This window comes from Marmota marmota, unplaced genomic scaffold, assembly GCF_001458135.2.
Source record: "Marmota marmota marmota unplaced genomic scaffold, marMar, whole genome shotgun sequence".
In the NCBI taxonomy this organism is placed as follows: domain Eukaryota; kingdom Metazoa; phylum Chordata; class Mammalia; order Rodentia; family Sciuridae; genus Marmota; species Marmota marmota.
The window spans coordinates 10341222-10361381 of NW_026000241.1; the positions used below are offsets into that span (position 1 = coordinate 10341222).

Sequence of the window (20160 nt, forward strand, 5' to 3'; positions counted from 1 at the left end):
GGTAGAGAGAGAGGAGGGGAGGGGAGGGGAGAGGTGGGGAGGGGGGAGGGTGGAGGATGGGAAAGGCAGCGGAGCACAACAGACACTAGGATGGCAATTTGTAAATCAATGGATGTGTAACTGATGTGATTCTGCAATCTGTGTATGGGGTGAAGGTGGGAGTTCATAACCCACTTGAATCAAAGTGTCAAATATGATATGCCAAGAAATTTGTAACATTTGAACAACCCACAATAAAAAATTAAAAAAAAAAAAAAAATCTAGATTCAATTAATAACTATAAATTTGGTTACAAAATAAAGAATTTACTCAGCAAGTTCAATTGACAATATATTGCTTAAAACATTTATCATTTAGTTCATTAGATACACCATAAGAAAAAGACAAAAAGCCCTTTTTCTTTGTGTCAAAACAAGTTAGGTGCTAATAATAAGAATTTAATATTTAAAGTAAAATGCCCATTTAAATTGTGAATATTAACATTACCATAAATCAACACTAGAAAAGGCAAGCACACATGTGTAGTCACACTTTACCGAGTTAGTTCTTTGAATTCTTCATATTCTTGCTTTGAATTATTCAGCTCTGTCTGAATTTGCAGGAGTTGTGCTTTTAATTTCTCAGTGTTTGCGAATGAACATGGTTCTTTTGGAGCTTTGGGAGAAAAGCCTTGCTGACCTGATAATAAAGAAACAATCTTGGTCTTTGAAAGACAAACATAACAAAACACATTTGCTGAGTACTCGGCCACATACCAATTTTGAGGCATAAAGAGGATAAATAAGAAATGGGTTGGGAGGTGGGCCCTCAAAGATGAGTCTATATCTCTGTAGGAAATACAGAATGCAACAGTGTCTAAAAGAATTAGGAGGAGACATATTCAAGCAGCAGAGAGGTCCATAGGGTGGAGAAGCACAGCTAAGACAACACCTTTTCCATGAAGAAAAAGAGCTAATGATGACTGACATGCATCATGTTAACACTGGAAAGAGAATCACATGTTGAACTTGCAGGAATTAGTGCTAGCAGCTTGTCTGAACGGTCAATGCCTTATTTAGAAAAGAAAATGAATAGCAAGAGCAGCAAGCTGAAAGAACTTGGTATCATATACCAGGTAGAATATGTTAATTTTCAAAATTTGCTTAGAAAAGTGATTAGAGAGTACACTGAGCTCCAGCATACAAAAATATAAAAGTTGCTTGCAGGGGCTGGGGTTGTGGTAGAGCGGTAGAGCTCTCGCATAGCACATGGGAGACCCCGGGTTCAATCCTCAGCATCACATAAAAAAATAAATAAAATAAAAGTACTGTGTCCAACTACAACTAAAAAATAAATATTTTTAAAAACAGTTGCTTACAGAATGGTAGCTGCTTATAAGGTCCCAGAAATTACCATTAGTATCTATCAAATGTGTAAGTTAAGATTTCACTGAGGCCCAAATCACCAACCAAATATGGAGCCTTGTAGGGAAAATTAGCTGAAACAAAACCAAAAACTTAACTTTACATCTAAGATTTTAAGTCTCTCTACAACTCAAATACTGTGAATCTTCTTCTGTTAAGTTATAATGGAATAGAAGGCAGCTTAGGAAAGGAAAATTTAGAAAACAAGGAGAAAGAGCTGGGGATGTAGCTCAGTGGCAGTGCACACTTATCATTCATGGGGTCCTGTGTTCAATCCCCAGCCCAAAAGAAAGATAAAAAGCAAGGAGATAAACTTCTACATGAATGCAGAATAAAAGATAAGAATTTCCTCAACCTAAAAAAAAGGAAGGTAGAGGCTGAGTGTGATAAAAGACCATGAAAATACCAATTCTAAAGGGGCAAATAAACTTTATTATCAAATTCCAGGACATTAACACCAAGAGCTGCCAAACCTGTAAGTCAGATTTAGTACCAACTAAACCACTTTTCAGAGTACAAGTAAACTCCTGGGAATAATGTGTCACTCATAATACATTCACAATATCAGGACCAAACCACTGTTTGGTGGATCATGAGTGTGACACCCACCTACACTGTATAAACTTTAGCCAGACTGACAAACATTTCAACTATTTGAAATTGTAACTATACAATTTCAAATACTTTAAACTGGAAAATTCTATTGAATAAAAATTAAGTGATATCCAAATAGTTTTTACTTTTATCATTAAAACAAGATAAATACAATGGGTGTTTCCTTGCTATGTCTATTAATCTATGTAAATTACTATGATCTTTGAGAAAAAAATTTAGTAAATTCACTTTTATAACATTAAAGAATAAGTATGTGAATAAAAAAATTTGCAGGGGCTGCGTTTGTGGCTCAGTGGTAGCGCACTCGTCTGGCATGTGTGAGGCACTGGGTTCGATCCTCAGCACCACATAAAAATAAGTAAATAAATAAAATAAAGTTATAAAACAAATTGGCATATCAGGTCTGAGGCTAAAAATGAAGATCCTAACTGCAAGGCACTACAAATGCTCTTTAAAACAGCTTCTTGAACGAGGCAGAGTGGCACATGCCTGTAATACCAGGCTCAGAAGGTTGAGGCAGGAGGATCTCGAGTTCAAAGCCAGCCTCAGCAAAAGAGAGGTACTAAGCAACTCAGTGAGACCCTGTCTCTAAATAAAATATAGAATAGGGTTGGGGATGTGGCTCAGAGGTTGAGTGCCCCTGAGTTCAATTCCTGATACCCTCGCCCCACCCCACCCCCGCCCCCCAATGGTTAAATCAACACAGCCTCTTAAAGCTGGGAATGGTGGCACACACCTGTAATCTCAGCAACTCAAGAGGCTGAGGCAAGAGGACCCCAAGGTTGAGGACAGCCTCAGCAACTCAGAGAGGTCCTAAGCAACATAGTAAGGCCCTGTCTCAAAATGAAAAATAGTTTAAAAGGACTGGGGATGTTTCTCAGTGATAGGACAAACCAGGGTTCCATCTTCACTACCAAAACAAATAAAAAACAGACCCTTCTTACAACTATAATTTCTTACATTTGTTGTTTTTCTCTATGCCAGATATTTCAGAGAAAGCTTTCTCTAGTTTTGCAATGGTCTGGGCATCCATTTCTTGGGCTCTTTTCACAGGCTCTAATAATCTCAGTCTTCTATTCTCTTCCCTGAGGGAATGATTTTCCATAGCATATTTTGCAACTCCAGGGTGGTGCTCTATCTGTCACACAGAAGAATCACACATTAAATATTTAAACATTTCCTTACTAGTCTTTCTAAAAAGCCATTAGAAAACTAAGGAACACTGATGCAATATTGGTTGTACTCTAATGCAACCATTGTGGAAAGCAACTTGGCATTTGTGATCACACTGAGATATGCATCACCTATTCCTCTATTTGTGCTAAGTTTCTTAAAACTCTCACCTGTGCACCTAGGGAGATACAGCCAGGAGTATACAATGTGGCAGACTCTTCCACAAAAGAAAATGGTTAAATCAACACACCAGAAAAAATAAAGAGACTTTCTGTTGACCAAGATACATTAACTGAAAGAGGTAAAGGGCAGAAACATATATGAAAGTAAAAATGCCCATGTGTTTAAACATGCATTGAAAACCCTGGAGAGTGGCCAGGTGCAGGGGCACACCCTGTAAATCCAGCAATCCAGAAGGCTAAGGCAGGGGGATCACAAGTTTGAAGCCAGCCTGGGCAATTTACTGAGACCCTGACTCAAAATAAAAAAATGAAAAGGGCTGGAGACACAGCTCAGTGGTAGGGTGCTCGCCTAAGGCCCTGGGTCCCAAACCCAATATCACACACACAAAAAAAACCCTCTGGAAAGCGACACAGAGTTGATAACAGATCACTGTGGGTTTTTTTTTTTTGTTTTTGTTTTCAAAACTAGATGTCTTTGTTACCTCCTGAGGGAAAGGGGAAAAAGAACTAAATATCAAAAGGCTCAACTCTAAAGAGACTACTGATTCAGATAACCACAATGACCCACAGGGTGAAAATCTACTTGGCCGGCTAGCATTGAGTGCTATATGGCAATATCACTGCGAAGCCTTCTTTCTCTTTGAGTGTAACTATTCTGGGAAAGGGAGGAAAATGAATTATGTAAATCATACAATCAGTTGAATTCATTTAAAACAATTTCCACTGTATTAAAGAGCAAGTATTTGAACTTCCTTTATTCTTAAAGATACACACACACACACACACACACACACACACACACACGCTATGGACTCACTTGTTCTCGGAGAGTCTGGATCTCATCCCTTAATTCTGAGAGTAAGCGACACTGTTCCTCAGGCAGAAAACTTCCCCGGGATTCCTTGTGGAGCTTCTCTAGCCGCATGATTTGATCCTCTCGGAATTTCACAATCATTTTATTCGACTGAATAAATTTTTCCTTTTTGAGGGTGAGATCTTCTAATTGGGTAATTCTTTCTACCAGAGACTTAAAGACATTTGTTGTTTGGTTAATCACAAAAAATAAGTCAGTCTTCCTAAATTTTTATAAACCCAGAAACAAATACTAAATTTAAATTTAATCCTAAAGGCAAAAGTAGATTTTCACAGCCTTCATTTACTTTCTTTATTAATCTGGTGCTATTCATTTTATTGTAGGGCAATAAAAACCACATTGTGAAAGCCTGAAATAACTTAAATCCCTTTTATCCTAATTCAGTTTCCTACCTTCTTTTCCTGTTCAGATTTCTTAAAGAATACCATTGCCTCCTGGAAATACTTCATGTAATCAGTCTTTTCTTTATCTATAATTACAAAAAAAAAAAAAAAAAAAAAAATTCTCAAATTTTTAAAACCAAAAGATGAGTTTAACAGTCTTTGATTGAATATTCTCAACTAATAGAATGAGACTGTTGTCACTGGATCATGAATTTCAAATTAAACTACTCAATATATTAGCTGTTTTTTGAAGAAAAATGAGCTTTTCTTTATTTAGTCAAAATATATAGTGTGTGATATGTAGAAATAGAAATGGATCTAAAAAATTTGGGGGGAGTACCAGGGTGCAGTGTGCCTGCTGGGATTTAATTTTCCCTCGTTTATAGATTTCAAATGAATTCACTTTCTAGTAACTATACTTTGGAGAAAAGTGCCTCCTATTGTACTTAATAAACATGTAGAATATTATGTAGATCCTATGACAGAATACTGGAAGTGACCTAAATGAAATCAGTCTCTCCTTTTAGCAATTATTAAGGATGAATCATTCAAAATTATTTTAATTCCTTCTCCTGCATCTCACAGAACTCAGTGTTTTTGGCTCCTGTGTCTGGTTACAGGGTACTATGCTCCTGGAAGTGATATAAATAGAAAGGGCTAAATGAACAGAGGAGATAGTCGTGGGAACTTCTGGGAAGCCTATCTAGCAGCAGGGGGCTCTTGAACTAATATTCACACTTGTCCTTCCCAGGATGGTCCCACTGTGTTCATTCTACCTCTAGTCAGAAGGCTTTCTGGAAGTGTCTGCCCGGAAGTAAGCTGGGCCAGTTGTTCTTTGAGCCTCTTCACTTCAGCTTGGAGCTGGCTCACATTTCCTTGCGTGTCTTCATTTACCACTGCCTGTTCAAGAATTAAGAGATCACTCTTTTCAGTTGTACAGTCCTGAGTTGGCATTTTTTTGGTATGGAGTGATAAACAGCCAACAAAACTGTGCTTCCATTTCATGAATGATCAAAAGGCCACCAGAATCAAAGTGTCCTAGAGTGGGAAGGAAAGTTCCTTCTCTGTGCCTTTATACCTCGAGCTAGAGATGGACCAACACCAGCCAGGCTCTCTTCTCCCTCACCACTCCCCTCCAGACTCCCACTTGAGTATTACTCTTTGACCAGCCCCGGGCTCTGTCTGGATCATCCTTCAGACCTGAGTGTTCCCTAATACTTCCTTCCCCCTGAAGAGGACAGACTTCACCCCCTTCCCCAGTGGAGAAAAGCAAACACCTCAATTGGTGCCATCCCCCACTCACCCCATCCCACCCCACCGTCCTAGCTCCCTATGAAGAAGAAACCTAGCCTGTGGGGCTGGGGTTGTGGCTCAGCAGTAGAGCACTCGTCTGGTTGGTGCAAGACCCTAGGTTCTATCCTCAGCGCTAGGTATAAAAAAAGAAAACAAAAAGAAACCTAGCCTGTAAGTGCAATGATGACCCTCAGGGCTGGCCCAAGCTCCCTTGGCTTGGCAGAAGCAAGCCTCTCCAGAGGAATCCCACCCTGTATTTTTTAACAGCCCTCCTGAAAGGAAGAGTTGGTTTCACAGTTCCATTTTGTGTTTTCAACACACTAAATGATATCTTTCTTTTCTACCTGTGTGTGTATGTGTTACCAGGGATCGAACCCAGGGCCTCGTGCATGCTGAGGAAGCACCCTACAACTGTGCTACATCCCCAGCCCAGTATCTTCGTTTTCTTAAAGAAATTCTTGTTTAAGACAAACACTAAGAAGTTAAAAATGGGGGCTGGGGTTGTGGCTCAGTGGTAAAGCACTTGCCTTTCATGTGTGAGGCACTGGGTTCAATCCTCAGCACCACATAAAAATAAATATAATAAAGGTATCATATCCATTTACAACCAAAAATAAAAATAAAAAGTTAAAAATGTTCACCAACAAATATACCACTGTGACATAGGATGTTAATAGTGAGGAAGGTGTTACATGTGTGGGGACAGGGAGTATATGGGATGTTTCTGTACTTTCTGTTCAATTTTGCTGTGGACCTAGAACTGCCACAAAAATAATTTTTGTTAATTAAAAAATTATATATTTTTAGAAAAGGCTCACAAAAGCAACAGGGTGATAAGTGCCAACAACTGAGTACCAACCAGGTCAAAGGACTCAGTTGTGAAATGCCCAATACCTCAGTGAGGAAAAACTCTCTGCCAGCCCCACAGTTCCCTCTGCTCTTGACGTAGGAAGAGCCCACTCAGAAAGATTTAAATGGCTCATTCTTAATAAGTAGCAGATGCCCTAGCACTTTCCACTGGTAGAAAGGTCAGGGGACTTACCATTGATAGAGACTAGTATAGAGCTCCTAGTTTTGTTGTTTTGTGTGTGTTAAGAAGCCATTTCCAATTGTGCCTGACTCTTATGGCCAGCCTCATTATGAGGTACTTTTGACATCATCATCACATCAATGACACCATAATTTCAATTATCACTACAGTTCTAATTTCTCCAGACTTCTAGAAGTCCCAAGAGATAAGGCCAGAAAGCTCTAATTGTTTTTCCTCTTCATATTGCTAATATTCATATTAGTATGAAGTCGTAATCCAAAGAAATATAACAAAGGACTATATCTATACTCTGATCTAGCTGGGGGAAAGAGAAACACAAACCACTTTAGACTAACCACGATCAGATAATCAGGGAATCTTCTTGGGGGTTTAGCATGAACAGTTTCACCCTTGAAGGAGAAATAAAATTAATCTACCAATTTAGAGCACAATTATTTTGTCTAAAACCGAAGAGATCTTCAACTTCTCCAAAATAAGTGGGGGACTTCTTGGTCTTTAAAGGTCTGCAGAAGCCAAAGTGTTGTTTGTGGGCAAAATACAGTCCACTATCTTCTGCAGATGAAGCTATACTGGAGCTTGGCTGCTCCCATTTGTTAATACACTGTCTATGGCTGTTTTCTCACTACAAAGGCAGAGACAGGCAGAGATGAGTAGTTGGAACAGAGTTCATGTGGTCCAAAAGCATCAAACAGTGACTACCTGTTTTTTCAAGGAACATCAATTTTTTTATATATCTTTATTTTTATTTTATGTGGTGCTGAGGATCGATCCCAGTTCCTCATGCATGCCAGGCAAGCGCACTACCACTTGAGCCACATCCCCAGCCCTACTTGACTCTTACAAGAAAAGATTTCTGACCCTACATGTAATACCAACATTAAAGAAGCTTCTTGTATATAAAATGAAATGCAGACTCCCTGGAAATAGAGACAACTTGATAGACCAACTTTATCAATGTTACAAATTTCTTTCACAGCATACTTTCACCTTTGTACACATCAGCTCTGCTATCATTGTTTAGGCAAATAAATTTAGTCTGTATCCCAATTACAAAGGAAAACTTTATGTAAAGAAAAAACTAGAAAAACAATTAACAACCATAAGATCTACCCTAGGTCTTGAATGGCTACAGAAAATAAAATGGAAGGGCTGGGGTTATGTATAGCTCAGTGGTAGAGTGCTTGCCTAGCAGGCGTGAGACCCTGGGTTTAATCACCAGTAACACCAAAAAAAAAAAAAAAGAAAACAAGGAAATAGAAATCTTACATATAGTTAAGATAAGCTTTCACAGAGAAATAGATAACAATTAACCATAATATTAGGGAAGGAGCTGGGGATATACCTCAGTTGGTAGAGTGTTTGCCTCTGCATGCATAAGGCCCTGGATTCAATCCCCAGAACTCCCCCCAAAAAGAGTAATATTAGGGCAATCATAAACTGTATATTTTAAACTTAAGTCTTTTTCTAATTTACTAAAATACATTGAAGTATCTTACCTTGTTTTTAATCAGCTTGGCTCTTTGAGCAAAATTAAGTGTTGACAGGGTTTCCCCAAAACACCTGGATCCGGGATGAACATTTACAATTATGGCTGTTTTGGCATTACCACCAAGAGAATCCTGTTCCATGACATAAATGATATATGTTTTTATGTGAGAAATCACAAGATCTTTTCAAGCAAAATAAAGAAAGAAAAACAAAAAGGCACAATCTTTCCACCAAGACTGAGAGATGTCCCACTATCAATCTTAGTGAGCACAATCAAAAGAATGCAGGGACCCAATAATCTACTTTACCCGCAGCAAGAAGGTAAGTTTGGAGTCTCTGTAGCACACGTGTCTCTGTTTTCCATTACCCACATCAACAAGTGCGGTAATCACTTGGCCTAGGCAGCTCAATGATCGGTTTATATTACCTGCTTCCTAAGGTGATGGGAAAAAATAACAAAAATTTAGTGATATAAAAAAATAACAAAAATTAGTGACTTTCTGAATTAAAATAGATCTAATAGAGTGACAATCTTGGATGGAAAGGCAAGTCGGAGACTCTTAGTTAATAATAATGGACTTTTCAGCTAAAAAACAGTATGCTCAATTATCCCCTAATAGTTTTCTATTTGAAGCACACTGCAGCATTAGAATGGTATAAAAGCAATGCACATTCAGTAGAAGCTGCACTTCAACTTTTAAATTTTTTTTTAAAGTATTTTTTTGGTTGTAGATGGACCCAATACATTTATTTTATTTTTATGTGGTGCTGAGGATCCAACCCAGTGCCTCCCATGAACTAGGCAAGCGTTCTACCACTGAGTTACAATCCCAGCCCTTAACTTCCGAATTTTGATCTTTCTGCAGGTCAGCCAACATTCTCAGGATAGTAGGAAGCAGTAGCAAGTCACAGCTCCCAGCTGACCTCAAGATCTTGAGGAGGAATGACCATGACACTACCAATTACTCTATTGCTGAAATATGATGTTCAGTAGGGTAGATATATTCGATGCATTTTATTTTTTTAATATTTATTTTTTAGTTATCGGCGGACACAACATCTTTGTATGTAGTGCTGAGGATCGAACCCAGGCCGCACGCATGCCAGGCGAGCGTGCTACCGCTTGAGCCACATCCCCAGCCCTATTCGATGCATTTTAAACTTCATGATACTTTCAACTTACAATGAATGTACTGGCATGTAACCCTACTCTAAGCAGCATCTGTATAAACATGTTATTTTATTATGCATCATGTATCAATAGAAATATGAGCCTTAGATTGCCAGAAACTGCATGAGAACTCAGGAGGCTCAAGCCTCACTTTTTTGTGTAAGATTTTTTTTTAAATATTTTTTTAGTTGTAGCCGGACACAATACCTTGATTTTATTTATTTATTTTTATGTGGTGCTGAGGATCAAAGCCAGCGCCTCACACGTGCTAGACAAGCGCTCCACCCCTGAGCCACAACCCCAGCCCCTTCAAGCCTCACTTTTAATGCAAAAAGAAGATCTCTCCTCTGCCATTTCTGACACCTCTCCCCCAACTCATATATATCCTAAACTATAGAATCCACACATATTTTAATGATGATCACATTACAATTATTATATCAATATACATTACACAGAACCTCTGGTACCATTGCTAGTACCTTAGCCTAGGCCTAGGTCCTCAACCCTGTACACTTGAAATATTAAACAATATAACCAGTCTCCTTTCTCTTTAGGCTCTCCCCTCTTCATCCTGGCAGTGGTAGGTCAGAGGGTCCAAGTTTTTCATAAAATAGGCTTTCTTCATGAAATCACTCATTTCTTCAAAACTTTTAAATTATTTCCCAGTATTTGGAAAGTTGAGTACAAACTTGGTCTGGCACTCCTGTCCTCAGTGATCTGGCCTACTTGCCTCTCTAACCCACCCTCCCATGCCAAAATGCCAAATGCCATACTCATTCAGCACGTTTACTATAAGTTTTGATTTGTCACCCAACTGGGCATGTATTCCCTCCCTACCCAAACCCTGTCCCTGTTTGAGATGACAACTTAAGAACTATTTCTTTTTCACATTTCCCCAAGGAATCCATTTCACATCCTTCTTTTTCTGTCCCCTGTTGATATACACTTCAACTTTAGAATAGTAGCAAAGCAATGCCTCCTTTATTTTTCCTTCTCTCTCTACAGATATTTTTTCCATATTTTTTATTGGTACATTAGAGTTATACATAATGGTGGAATTTGTTGTTATGTATTTGTATATGCACACAATACCTCTAGTACCATTATCCCCTCTAGCAAAAATTAAAACATTCTTGCCACTTGCCCTATCCCATTCACTTTCCCTTACCTAATAAAAATCTGCTCCTTTTAGATAGGAGTAATTTTTTATTTCATTGCAGCCCTCACAATACCTGGTGTGTACTGACTTCTGGTAAGAATTCACCTATAGGTTGAAGACCATAACCTCATTCTTACCTTCAACCTCATCCCTTCTGCATGGGTATCTTTTTGCCTTTCAGATCCTGCTAAATCCACCAGGTTGAGTAGGGAGGTTCGTATATTCACAGTCTCATTGCTTTTTTCCATTGACTCTATTGTGATTGTAAAGACTGCATGAGACCTAGAGGATTCTCTATTCATTGATGTTGATGCCACACGTCTGTTCCTCCATCCTCCAGACAACACCTAGGTAAGAGGAAAATGTATTACAAGAAGCCACAGCAGGCACACTTAAGACAAACTTAAAATAAGTACTGGAGAACCACTGATTTAACAAGAAAAATACTAATTTACAGCTATTTACTTTCACAACATTTACACAAAATACTTAATCCCTCTAGAGCAGAGGTGGGGAACACCTATTATGGTCTTTCCATTATCTAGCTTTGTAAGAGAAATTATATTTTTACAAATTTCAAGTGATACATGTTAGTCACCAAAATCAGTAAAAAATCTGTAAAGTATGATAAGAAATATTACTGGCCCACCAAAGAACATACAAGTTTGTTTTTTTTTCTCTCTCCATGTTACAAAAAAAGAGAACAAACAGGAAATCAAAAGGCATAGTTTCTAGAAGTTTTTTGCCATACTCTATCTGTATTATCTTAATATAAATCACAAAATCTCTCTGAACCCTTTTCTTCACAATAAGAATGTTGAACCAAAGGAAAAAAAAAATTCTGAATTACCTTGAAACTCAGAGAGTTATCCAGTCTTTTGTTTTGTTTTCTTTCTTTCTCCTCCATTCCCTTGGCCTGTAAAGTACCTATTTTCCCTTTCTATTCCCTTTCTATTCCCTATGGCAAGCAGGAATACATGAAGGTTCACATTGCAGGCTTTAGAGTCTGCATGATGAGTTCAACCCTGGCTCTACTGTAGTGTGATCTGGAGTCAGTTGAACCTTTTCAAGGCTCAGCCTTTATATTTTTAAAACAAGAACGTGAATGCCTACCCTTCAGGGCAGAAAATCCAAGTTCAACATGCATATAATCACCTATGGACAGGGAAATTAGAGGTTGATCTCAATTTTTCAAATTGATGAAAAAAAAATACTAAAAAAAGTTCAAAAATTGAATCTAGTCCTTTATCATGTTAACACTTGAAAGGAAAAAGAAAGCACATAGCAGAAAAAAAGTAGATGGGATAGGGCACATGGCAGTAGCAGAAAAAAGCATCTGAAAGAATTTAACATACATTTCTGATTTTGTAAGATAGTTAGCAAGGTAGCTAATTAAGTAAAAAGCATTCTATAAAAATCAACTGCATTTCTATTTACATCAAACAGAATATGTAATTTTAAAGAGATTATAAGAGCATCAAAAATTGTAAGGCATATTGTAATAAAGTTAATGAAAACTACATGACTTTTATGGTGAAAATTACTAAAATTAATATCTCAAAATATTAAATCTAAATAAATGAAGAAATAAATGTTGATGTATGAACTGAATATTGTAAAGGTATCAATTACTCCAAGCTGGTCTACAACTGCAATGTAATCCAATCAAATCCCAACATGATTTTTTGCATATGTATCTATATACATACTGAGCCACATGTAAAACCTACCTCTTACTGGGGGAATCTCAGTTTAAAAAGTTTGAGTCAAGAGACTTTTTTTTTTTTTTTTAAAGAGAGAGTGAGAGAGGAGAGAGAGAGAGAGAGAATTTTAATATTTATTTTTTAGTTATCGGCGGATACAACATCTTTGTTTTGTATGTGGTGCTGAGGATCGAACCCGGGCCACACGGATGCCAGGCGAGCGCGCTACCACTTGAGCCGCATCCCCAGCCCCTCAAGAGACTTTTTGAAGGTGGAAAAACAAACTAGTAATATTATATAGCAGTGAAAATAGATGCAATGCAACATAGATGCATTTCATAAACCATGTTGAGTTAAAAATTCATAGGAGGTTGAACATAAACTATTTTTTAAAACCCAAAAGGAAGCAAAAGCAACATATTAATATGTATATATATTTGTAGTTTAAAAGCAGAAGCAAATGATAATCATATTCAACAATATTTAGGGGAGTAGTCAGGGGATAAGGAGGAAAACACAAACAAAAAGGATAATATTGGTGCTATATGAGTATTAAATTGTCTTGAATGTTCATTTTAAAATTAAACTTAGTAACTACATGCATGTTGCAATATTTTGTATATATTAAATATTACAGTATAAAAATTACTTAAAATCTGTAAAATATGAGAAGATTTTTATAAATTTCCACCGCTGGGTTGCCCTGAACCGAAGTTGGCTTTTGACGCCCAACTTGCAAGCAAAAATAGAAAGAAGTGAAGAGCTAGCTGCTTTACAGCCAGCATTCCCACAAGCTCCTTATACTAGCAGCTCCCAGGCAGACTAACTTAAGAAACAGGGACACTAATGAATCGTCACCTGCAGGGTGTTTTTAAAGAGTACTTGATTAGAATAAATGTATCAAAATAATGCTAAATCAAGTGGCTCAGAGTTCTTTTTCACTAAATCCTGCCCATTCTTTTTTCTTTTCATGAGCATTTTGCATCATGCCTCCATGAAATATTTTTGGCACCTCATTCTACTTTTTTGAGATCGGGGTGCTTTCACAGCATGTTTATTGCCTAAGCATCAAGTAAATACTCATGGAAGGGTACCTGATAGGCTTCAGCAGCAGAAGTGACCACTTGCTCCACTGCACCAACAACAAACACTCCCTTCTTGATGTGTTCTCGTAAGTGCAGTCCAGTTGAGGCAGAGTCCAGCAGGTCATAGATCTGCTCATTGTAGATCTCAATAAAGGAACACTTACACAGGAAACTTTTTCCAGCACCAGCCTATAAAAGAAGCCTCAGTTAGAGCCATTATTGTCATGTGTTCTCCCAGCTTTCACCAGCATTAATTTTGTAGTTGTTTGACAAGGTGTAAATTTCCTACACTATTAACCTTTAATAAAGATACTGAAAAGGCATTGGAAAAAATCTAGATAACTAGTTTCAATAACATTTTAAAGCAGTATCAAAGTGTGATCCCAGGAGCCCTGGAGGTTTCCAGAGGCGTCTCAGAGCCAGCTTAGGGAGTAGGTTAATTGGGCAATTTCATTTTAGTCTGTTTTTTATTTTGGACTTTCTCATAAAGTTTTATTTGAAACAAACATTATGTTCTTTAAAAGACTGAAAACAATTCATTTTAAAAGACTTTAGAATTTTTAACCACAGAAATGCATGTTGCTAAACTCAATTATTTTATTGGCATGTAATTTATGTGTCTAACTGAAATATTATGGATCGTTTCTTTTATTTTTCTCCTGTTTTTGGTGGTACTGTGAATTGAACTCAGGGGTTCACATCTCCTGCCCTTTAAAGTTTTTTTTTTCTTTTTAAATTTTGAGACAGGGTCTTGCTAAGTTGCTGAGGCTGGCCTCACACTTGTGATCCTCCTGCCTTAGCTTCCAGAGTCACTGGAATTATGCACCACTGTGCCAAGCTTGGGGATAGTTTCTGAAAAGCAGTAAGTGATAAACTGATATCAAATCACTTTCCTTGGTATACAGTAATGGAACATATAATACTAAGGGTTCTTAAGACTGAAATTTGGCAAGCCAAAGAGGAAGCACAATCATAATAATGGCCCAACCTGGGAGCCAGCAAGAGAGGGAAGACCTTGTCTCCACATGATAAGAGGCATATCACACACAGAGCAAGGAGATCATGGTGAAGTGGAAACGGTGCTGCAAAGGAGGCAATGATGGACCCAATCACTAGTGATGTCAGGAGGATCTAGGGATACCGGAAAGCCCAGGTACAGGTAGATGACTGGGCTTAGTATATTCATGAATCTGTTTTCCTCAGTCAGGATTTATATATATATATATATATATATATATATATATATATATATATATATATATATATACACTCTCTCTCTTTNTATATATATATATATATATATATATATATATATATATATATATATATATATACACTTTCTCTCTTTTACAAACTAAAAACTCAATCAAATTGAAAACAAAACCCCCAGAATCACTGATTTTATCTTAAGAATTGAAAGGTTTTTCAATACCATATTTGCTGACACACAGTGTAGAAAAGAGTACCATCCACACTCCTCTATGTATCCTGAGCTAATTATTAGCAGCTAACTACTCAAAACTAGACATTTCGTTGAACCATTTTATTTTTATAGTAAGTTTTACCTTCTCTTTTTCACGATCAATTAAGTAAAATAAATATTCAAAACTTCGGGGAATTACTCCTCTCAGGTTGTGAGAAAAATTATCAGATTCAGATGGTCCTAAAAAAAGTAAAACAAACAAAAGGCCTGAATTTCATTCTATTTTTTAAAATATATTTTTTAATATCTTTATTTTATTTATTTTTATGTGGTGCTGAGGATTGAACCCAGGGCCTTGCACTTGCTAGGCAAGCGCTCTACCACTGAGCCACAATCCCAGCCCTGAATTTCATTCTATTACAAGAGTCCTTCAAGATAGGAACACTGAAAGGCAATTTACATAAAAATAAGATGATACAGTGTACAATCAATTTCCTACTTCAGCTCTGACCATTACATTTCAGCCTGTGAAAGACAGGATACTAGAACCTGTCAATCAGTAGAACTGAAGGCCCAAAGCAGTCACCATCTGATTTTTTTATTGTCGTTTCCTAAACAAACACAAAAATCCACCTAGGTATTAAGCTTGGAATTGTTCCAATTGTCATGTGCCAGAATCAGAAATTCCAACTAAATCTTACACAACCACAAGAATGGGAAGTTATACTCCATGTATGTATAATATGTCAAAATACATTCTACTATCATGAAAGAATTAAAAGATATGAAAAAAATACCAACTAATTCTAACTTATTTATTGCATGTGACATTTGGTTTCACGGATTGACCTATATTCTACAGCATAGACCCACATTGTGAGCATAGGCTATTTAGTCTCTCCTAAACTTGAGTTTTCAACTATAAAATGGAGATAATAATGGAATATCTAACCCATGGAACTGTTAGAATTAACTGAGTATAAAAGTAAAACACTTGGAGCAATGCTTTAAACACACCAAGTACTAAAAATTAGGAGTTGCTAGTATTGTTTAAATTGGGCAGTAAAATCCAAGCTGGTAAGAAAGATAAAATAACAATATCTTACAAGATTTCTATCAGAGAGATAAACAGTCTTATCTCTACTTCCTTACACAAGAGGAAGGAGGAGAAACGAGTGGATGCCTAAGCAGAGTTTTAGGAATCCTACCCCAGCTTATGATGTGATACATATTTCTTGGTTTTGTTTGACAGTCCTGGTTCAAAGGACCTATAGTCCTTGTTATTTTCTAAGTGATTTTCGAGAAATAAGAATATCTTTTGTTAAAAAATTGGTCCTTTGTCTTTGGTCCCTGAAGCAGCTCTAGAGCAGCTTCAGAACAATAAAGGTAAAAGAGAATTTACTTACAAGTCCTTTCAAAAATACATGAGTGCTAGGGTTGTGGCTCAGTGGTAGAGCGCTTGCCTAGGTTCAATCCTCAGCACCACATAAGAAGAAATAAATAAACGAAGGTATTGTGTCCATCTACAACTTTTAAAAATTAAAAAAACAAACAAACAAAAAAAAACAATGAGGTGATTTTTGGAAACTATAGGATGAGGGGTTGGTTGCCAAGGCAACTAGCCATGTGCTCAGAGAGCTGGGACTTTCAGCTCTACCTCCCAGGCTCAGGGGAGGGGAGAGGGACTGAAGGTTAAGTTTTTCACCAATGGCCAATGCTTTAATCAATCATGTGTATGTAATGAGGACTGGATTCAAAAGAGCTTCAAGATAGCTGAATACAACACATCTTCTAGAAAGGTGAATAAGAATATATCCAAGTGCAGGGAGGGTGGTGCACCCCAACTCCACAGGGACAGAAGCTCCTGTTCTGGGGACCCTACTGGGCATTCCTTTATGTATTTCTTCATGAATTCTTCTAATTATATATCAGATCATTTGTATCCTTTAAACTATTCTCTATAGTAAGCTAATTAAAGGTGTTTCCCTGAGTTCTGTGAGTTATTCTAGAAAATTAATCAAACCAGAGGAGGGGGTTGTGGGAACTCCAGTTTATAGTCTGTTTGTCAGAAATATAAGCCACAAACTGGGGCAGGCAGGCAGTCTTGGGGACTGAGCCCTAAACCTATGAGATCTGACTTTATCTTCAAGTAGATGGTGTCAGAAATGAATTGGATTAGAGGACACTCAGCTGGTGTCTGCTGCAGACCTGCTTGCTCACTTGCTGGTAGGGAGAAATTCTTAAACCTTTTAAAGTCACAGAAGTCTTCTGTGTTGATTTTTTAAAAAATTTTCTTTAGTGGTGCTGGGGATTGAACCCAGGGCCTATGTATTCGAGGCAAGCACTCTACCAACTGAGCTATATCCCTAGCACATGTTGATTGTTGTGGCGTGAAAGCAGAGGAAAAACAGCTTGGTTTTCCTGCAGGGAACTATATCAATATTTACCAGAAAAATATATAGCAAGAAAAGACCTGGAAGTTACTATAAATTTTAGTTAAGTATGCCTTAGAGACTAAAGGAACTAACAGAATCCAGGTATGCATAGGAATGGTACAGAGAACAATTCAAAAATCTTGTCCTGTGCAAGGCCTTACTGATTACACCTGGAATAATTACATGGTCCTTGTAAACTGTACTTTTAAGAAATGGATAACATTCCATCATTATGTACAACTATAATGCAGCAATAAAAAATGTGGACAGAAAAAAAGCATACAAAGGTAGAAAATGCAATTAAATGAGCAAAGAGAATAATATTAGAGCAGAAATCTTACACCATATTCTTGAACAATATTTAAAGATCGTCAACATATCCTTGGGCACCTCTATCATCACTTGCCTAGAAGGAAATAGTTACTAATCCTGCTCCCTCTTGAACCCTTCCTCTTTATTCCATTGATGCCTGAGTAATTCTTCTAATTATATATCAAATCATGTAATTCCTGTTTTAAAATAACCTTTCCAATAACTTCTTATCATACAACAAAATCTGAATTCCTCTCCAAGGCCTATGTGAATTGGCTGCAGGCTACTGCTCCAACTTCCCCTGCTACAAGCCCCTTGTTCTGGAAAACCCCACTCTGGCTGTAGGTGTCTGCTGCTCCTCACACTGTTGCCTATGTGCCCAACTCAGGGCCTGTGCAGTTGCTGTGCCTCTGCCTAGAAGTTTCTTCTCTGGATAGTCTCAGTACCCACTCTCATTTCAATTGTGACCTGAGAAGTTGTTCTTAACCGTCCACCTAAAACAACACCCCATGCTCTTCTCTATCCCCCACACTGCTTTATTTCTCTTTATGGCATGTATAACCTCTAGAATAATTACTATACATTTACTTGTTTTTAATTGTACATATGTCCCACCACCACTCTGGAATATAAGCTCCACAAGACCCTGGACATGGCCTTGTAGTCACAGAACAACAGTGCCTTGAAGAGTACCCGGCACATTGTAAGCACTCTAGTATTTGTTGTTCTTGTAACCTCAGAGAGAGGAAGAGTTTCCTTACAACAACTCACAATTCAGAAGCCACTGAAATAAAATAAAAATAAATAAATAAATAACAGGGAAAAGGGCTGGAGGATTGTGGCTCAGTGGTTCAGCACGTGCCTAGCACGTGTGAGGCACTGGGTTCCATCCCCAGCACCACAATAAAAAAATAATACACTGGAACCAAAACAGGCTGGTAGATCAATAGTACAGAATAGAGGACACAGAGACCAACCCACAAAATTACAACTACCTTATATTAGACAGTGTCTACTAAAGCTAAGAATACATATATCCCATCATCCAGCAATTCTACTCCCTGATAAATATCCAACAAAACAACTTCAAAATGTGAATACAAGAAAAAATATTCAGAGCAGCATTATATGGTCCCAAACTGGGACCAAATCCAAATGTTCATCAACAGTGAATGAAAAATTTGTAGTATATTCACACTATAATACACAGTAATGGAAACAAACTACTACTGCACCCAAAAAATAGAAACAATGAGGGAGAAAAAAACAGAAACAAAAGAACACATACAGCAAAATTTCATTTTTGAAACTTCAAAAATAGGCAAATCTAATGATAAGAGCAGCAGTACTTAGGCATGGGGCTGGAGTAGTTACTAATTAGGACTCTTGATCTTGGTGATATAGTACAGAAATACATAAAATATCATTAAAGCCCATTAAAGGAAAACTGTTTACCCAACACCAAGTCTGTGCTAGGCATCGAACTAGGAAACATAACTGTGAACACAACTAAGTCATGAACTCTGCTATCCAGAAACTCATCATCTGGCCTAAGAAATATCCCTAATTTTATGGGATCAACATCACATATAGAAATTATGCCTTCACCCAAAATGTATTACATGTTGTCATCACCAAAAGCATACATTAAGATAGCAAATATTCATCTTTAATTTACTTACCCATCATAGTAAATGTCTTCCCTGAGCCAGTCTGCCCACTGTGAAAAAGGTTTTATATATTAACACACAAAATTTAGAAGACTATCCTTCTAATTTTAATATGGTCTACTATTATATAAATTTTCACCACAAAAAGTTATTCTTTCTATTTCTAAATTATATTAGATAAAACACAAATGATCTAGTTTCTTTCCCTCCAATTCCAGTACTAAGAACCAACCACTATCAATTATCTGGTAAATGCTTCTAGATAATATTCAGAATTTTCATTTACAAAAAGTGAGATTCGTACGGTTCTGCAATCTGCTTTGCTCTTAATTTTATCTCAGATATCTAAGTCAGGGAATGATGTCTGCCCCATTGTTTTTAATAACCACATACTATTTAATGCATATGAAATCTTATAGCATAATTTATTTTACCAAAATTAATTGGACCATTTTCAGTTTTTGCTATTGTAAAAAATGCAACAATTCCTTTCCTAAATGCTTTGTCTTAAGAAGATATTAAATGTCTTTGTTTAAAACTATGGCAATTTTAAAAACCATTATGTAATATAGGTTTTATTTTGTGCCCAGAATCCTATCTCCTTTGTTATGCCACTTAACAGAAACAACAAAAAACTAAAAATTAAAAACTTGTAAGTTAAAAATAAATGTCAATCATAGTGTCAAATGATTTTAGCTCAGATTTACAGCAAAAAAAAAAAAAAAAAAAAAAAGGAA

The 20160-nt window shown here is 37.1% G+C and overlaps 1 protein-coding gene across 5 annotated transcripts in view; it reads right to left on the minus strand.

The window, feature by feature from the left end:
• Positions 1 to 20160, minus strand: part of Kif15 (kinesin family member 15) — a 57459-nt gene that overhangs the window by 28415 nt on the left and 8884 nt on the right. For 4 of the 5 annotated variants that reach the window (XM_015489389.2, XM_048794786.1, XM_048794787.1 and 1 more), the window contains exons 5-15: positions 19436 to 19473; positions 15149 to 15246; positions 13593 to 13772; positions 10933 to 11142; positions 8771 to 8896; positions 8471 to 8593; positions 5407 to 5530; positions 4640 to 4716; positions 4191 to 4400; positions 2979 to 3156; positions 537 to 678 (exon numbers count right to left, since the gene is read on the minus strand). In XM_015489389.2, the coding sequence (XP_015344875.1) occupies positions 537 to 678; positions 2979 to 3156; positions 4191 to 4400; positions 4640 to 4716; positions 5407 to 5530; positions 8471 to 8593; positions 8771 to 8896; positions 10933 to 11142; positions 13593 to 13772; positions 15149 to 15246; positions 19436 to 19473 (1506 nt within the window). The remainder of the gene's footprint in view (positions 1 to 536; positions 679 to 2978; positions 3157 to 4190; positions 4401 to 4639; positions 4717 to 5406; positions 5531 to 8470; positions 8594 to 8770; positions 8897 to 10932; positions 11143 to 13592; positions 13773 to 15148; positions 15247 to 19435; positions 19474 to 20160) is intronic. The other variant, XM_048794785.1, reaches the window with a different exon arrangement.